Below are 4048 nucleotides of genomic sequence, written 5' to 3'. Positions count from 1 at the left end.
CAGGCTCGTGGACAGAACCGGAATCTGTTCTGCGTAAGCGCTGCAGGGATAAAAATACCAGAGTATAAAGGCAAAGAGTTGCAGCACACTGGTTCGTCACATCACCTGCGAAGACACAGAGACTAAAGGGAAAGACAAAAACGCTTGCATTTCTGCTGGTTCCAGGTCTTAAAACCAATCTAATGACATACATGCTTTGGAAAAAAGAATGAAACTATTTTCTCTATTGTCTAAAAATACTAACTTTTTTAATTGCATGTTTTTCTTCTTCATAGTCAAAACTAAGAATGATAATACCTAAACAAACCACTTATTGTTTTTATAATAAACTTGAGATAAATACAGAAATAACCTTATATAACCTTACATAATATAGTATTTTACAGACACAGAAATGTTACTTAATTATTGACCCCAGAGGGATGTTAGATATTCCATGCACAAATTAAAGAGGACGGCTCATTCCATTTGCTTATCTCTCTATTCATGACTTTTTAAAAACGTTTCAGCAACCTGCTAGTTGGAACACTTAGCTATTCAAAAAAACGATTCGAGTATATATTTTTCCTGGAATGCATGTCAATATGAAGCCGAAATAAAGACACCAAATACACCCCCTGGGTACTCCCCGATTTTTTTTTATAACACCTGGAAGAAAAAGTGAAACCATTTGTATTTCTTGGTCTAATTCTTTCCTGTGGGAGCTTTTCAGGAACCTGAGCACTTTCGGGATCGCGTATTCCTTTGTTGACAACCTGATGAGCCGGTTGTTTCGATGAGCCGCCACTTCACACGTTCGGCGTTTGCCGTGAACGTGCAGGGATCTATGTGGAGCAAGTTAATGAGGTGAGCTGCTGTTCAGAGGGACAGCCTGTAGGACGGCGAATGATGTCCGATGTGTCCTAAAATGGTCCATGTTGTCTTGACTTTATGACACTTCCAGCCACCTCGGGGACTTGGTGCGCACTGGAATGCTGGCCTCGTCGCCCCCTGCACCCGCCTCCGCGGAGTTTAATTAAGTGTTTTTACACTCCAGTGAGTTAAACATCTCCATAAAGCCGCCCTCGGTGATGACCGACCAGGTTCTAAAGCATGTACATGTTACATGAACCACTCTGCCCCACCGTATCCCAGACGTATCATGGGGCATTATTGTGGGCACATGCGCTTCATTGACCTACCTGCGTGACACACCTGAATGTCACTCAATGTTTGTTTGCACCTGTAGTTGCCGTGGGGTTTGGGTGGAGAGCTGAAGGGATGCGTCTGTGGAAGCCCCGCCTCTCCACTTGGAAGGCGCTATAAGACGTTGCTTGGGCTCGGCTGATACCCGCATTCTGATAACGCTGCGCGGCTGTCCAACAGACGGATGGATTTATAGCAGAGTTTCTTTTCGGGTTTACAGTTTCTAACTTTAGTTTTCCAACCGGTCAGCATGGCTCTGGCTGAAGCAATGACGCCTATCTCCTTTCCAAGCAGTCAAGCCATGGAAGCGAAACAGTTCGAACATGTAAGTAGAGGATTTCATCTCGGCGTTTATTTCATGCTGTGTGGATACTCTGTGTACTCTGCGCAAGGTGGAGAGCTTGGTTTTAATTTCCCTGTTGGCTCCCCACGAACAGATGTGCAAGGCGGACGAATATGCGCACCCCGGCGCAACAGGTAGCGCCTCCAGCCCGCTCCTTGAAGTGGAGTTCAGCATCGTGCGCGCCCCCGCAGTGCTCCCCAAAGACGATGACGACCTCGGCAAGTTCCTGGACATCGAATTCATCTTGTCCAACACCCTCGACTCCGATGTACTGAGCAGCAGGGGGAGCGTCTCTCCGCCGCAGCAGTGCGCTTACTCCCTGCCGGAGTCGCCGGAGAGCTGCGGCGGGGGTTCTGCGTTGGATTGCAGCGACCGCGGGCACAATCCCGCTGGCCTGGCCGCGCAGAGCTACCACGGCACGGTGATCTTCGCGGACTCGAGTCCGGTCCGCAGCCTCATGGCCGAGCTGCTCACGACGGAGATCGGCTACCCGGGGGAGAGCTCGCCGGGGGGCGCGGGAAAGGCGAGAGACAGGCGGGAGTACACCGAACTGCGGGCGGTTAATCCGGCCGCTCCCCCCCATCACCAAGTGGCCGCCTCTCCTCCGCCGCTTGGATACAAAATTAAAAGCGAGCCCGTCGATCAGTCTTGCATGGTGGCCGCCGGTTGCGGGGACTTTGTGGGTCAGATGTACGAGAGACCCCAGATCCGCTCTGTGCAGCAGCAGCAGTCTGTTTATGCGCACGGCCAGGCTGCAGGTCCAGACGCTTTGCCGGGATTCAGCGCGCACCACATGCAGAACTCTGTACCTCAGGGACGCACACACTGCCATTTGGCGCAAATGAACAGTCACCATAGTCAACAGCATCTCCAAAACCAGTACATGAGCGCGCCCTACCAGCCGCAGTACGTGCACCAGAGCGTGGCGCAGTTTCCAGGACAGTACGGCGTTCACCACCACCAGCAGCAGCATCCCGCATCCATGCAGGGCATGACGCTCACCCCGCCGTCTTCCCCATCAATGCTGGAGTTCTATGCGCAGGAGGAGGCGTTGAGCGGCAAACAGAAGCGAGGCCGCAGGTCGTGGGCCAGAAAACGCGCCGCGACGCACAGCTGCGACTTCCCCGGCTGTGGGAAAACCTACACCAAGAGCTCTCACCTAAAGGCCCACATGAGAACACACACGGGTAAGCACATTTCTGCACACCGTGTTTCAATTGTCAGCAGTTTTGCGCTTTTTTTCCTTTCAAATTCACCTGTTGTTATTATTGCACCGTAATCTAAACAAAGTGCTTTGCTCACGTCTCTCAGGAGAGAAGCCCTACCACTGCAACTGGGAAGGTTGCGGCTGGAAGTTCGCCAGATCGGACGAGCTGACCCGTCACTTCCGAAAACACACCGGACACAGGCCTTTCCAGTGTCACATGTGCGAGCGCGCGTTTTCCCGCTCCGATCACCTGGCTCTCCACATGAAGAGGCACATTTAGGCCAGACTAAACTCAAAAGCATCCAGATCCATTCTGAAGGTCGGGCCCCGCGGAGGGTCTCAGAAGAAGCACGGGTAGGCCCCTCCGCCTGCAGGTCCAAACAAACCCACGGAACAAAACGCCTCAATGGGGACCCAACTGTGTGGGTGGGGGTGGGGGGCATTGTCAGAGAGTGTTATGCGCCCTGATGGTGCCCTGAGGTACTCACATGTGTGTTTTTTCAAAACACTGTGTGTCTCTCCATTAGGATCAAACTGAATGCTTGTGTGTTGTACATAGCTGTGCTCATTTGAAATGACTAAATTATAGTTTGTATTTAAGACACGTCCTCGCCTGTCTCTGAAATAAGTTATTAATTGTGAGGGTGCCTTAACAAGACTGCATACTTGCTTCCCAATTGTGGCTCACTCACGGTGGGCGGGACCCAGAACTTTGTACCCATGTAAATTGTATTCCTGAATGTTTACATCTTATATCTTTGATACTACTCAAATCAGGTCAGGGTTTTTTTTAAAATTGGTATTTTTTCATATATATATACACCTAGATGTATTGTTGTTTCCTTTTCGTCTGTGGTTTGCTCGAGCAATGCTCACAAACTCAGGTACCATGCTCATTCTCGGCCCAGGAGCAAGCAGAGCGCCAATCTTACTTCACTCCAGTCATATGTCTTTTGCAGCTCAGTGTTTTTTGGGGGAGATAGAACCTATTTTCTTATGGAATATATTTGTATGTTTTTCTCAGAATGAAGAAATCCACTGCAACCGTTGTTTATTCCTCTGTACTTGAAAAAAAATGCCACTCAAGATGTACCTTTTCTTTTCCTCACCGATGCAATTGTCTGGTATATCTGCAAGGGCTCCGAAAATAAAAGTACTTTTACAACTATGTCTGTCACCAACTCTTCCTCCATACTCCACTTGAAGCTTTCTTATTATTCTGAAATCATTCTCAGCACTGTGTGGTTAGCTGAAGAAAAATATAAACAAAGCATACCTTTGTTGTTTTTCCTTTGGCATATTAGTAATAAAGC

General features: G+C 49.2%; 1 protein-coding gene across 1 annotated transcript; it reads left to right on the top strand.

Moving 5' to 3' along the window:
• Positions 1-1203: 1203 nt before the first annotated feature.
• klf17 (Kruppel like factor 17) lies at positions 1204-4048 on the top strand. The gene is made up of 3 exons (XM_037459545.2): positions 1204-1510; positions 1623-2715; positions 2840-4048. The coding sequence occupies exons 1-3, from the start codon at positions 1436-1438 to the stop codon at positions 3013-3015; spliced, it is 1344 nt and encodes a 447-aa protein (XP_037315442.2). The 5' UTR covers positions 1204-1435; the 3' UTR covers positions 3016-4048.

Source organism: Pungitius pungitius, chromosome 15 (assembly GCF_949316345.1).
Source record: "Pungitius pungitius chromosome 15, fPunPun2.1, whole genome shotgun sequence".
Taxonomy (NCBI): Eukaryota; Metazoa; Chordata; class Actinopteri; order Perciformes; family Gasterosteidae; genus Pungitius; species Pungitius pungitius.
Note: the sequence above shows the minus strand (reverse complement) of the source record. Positions and strands in the feature narration are given on the sequence as shown.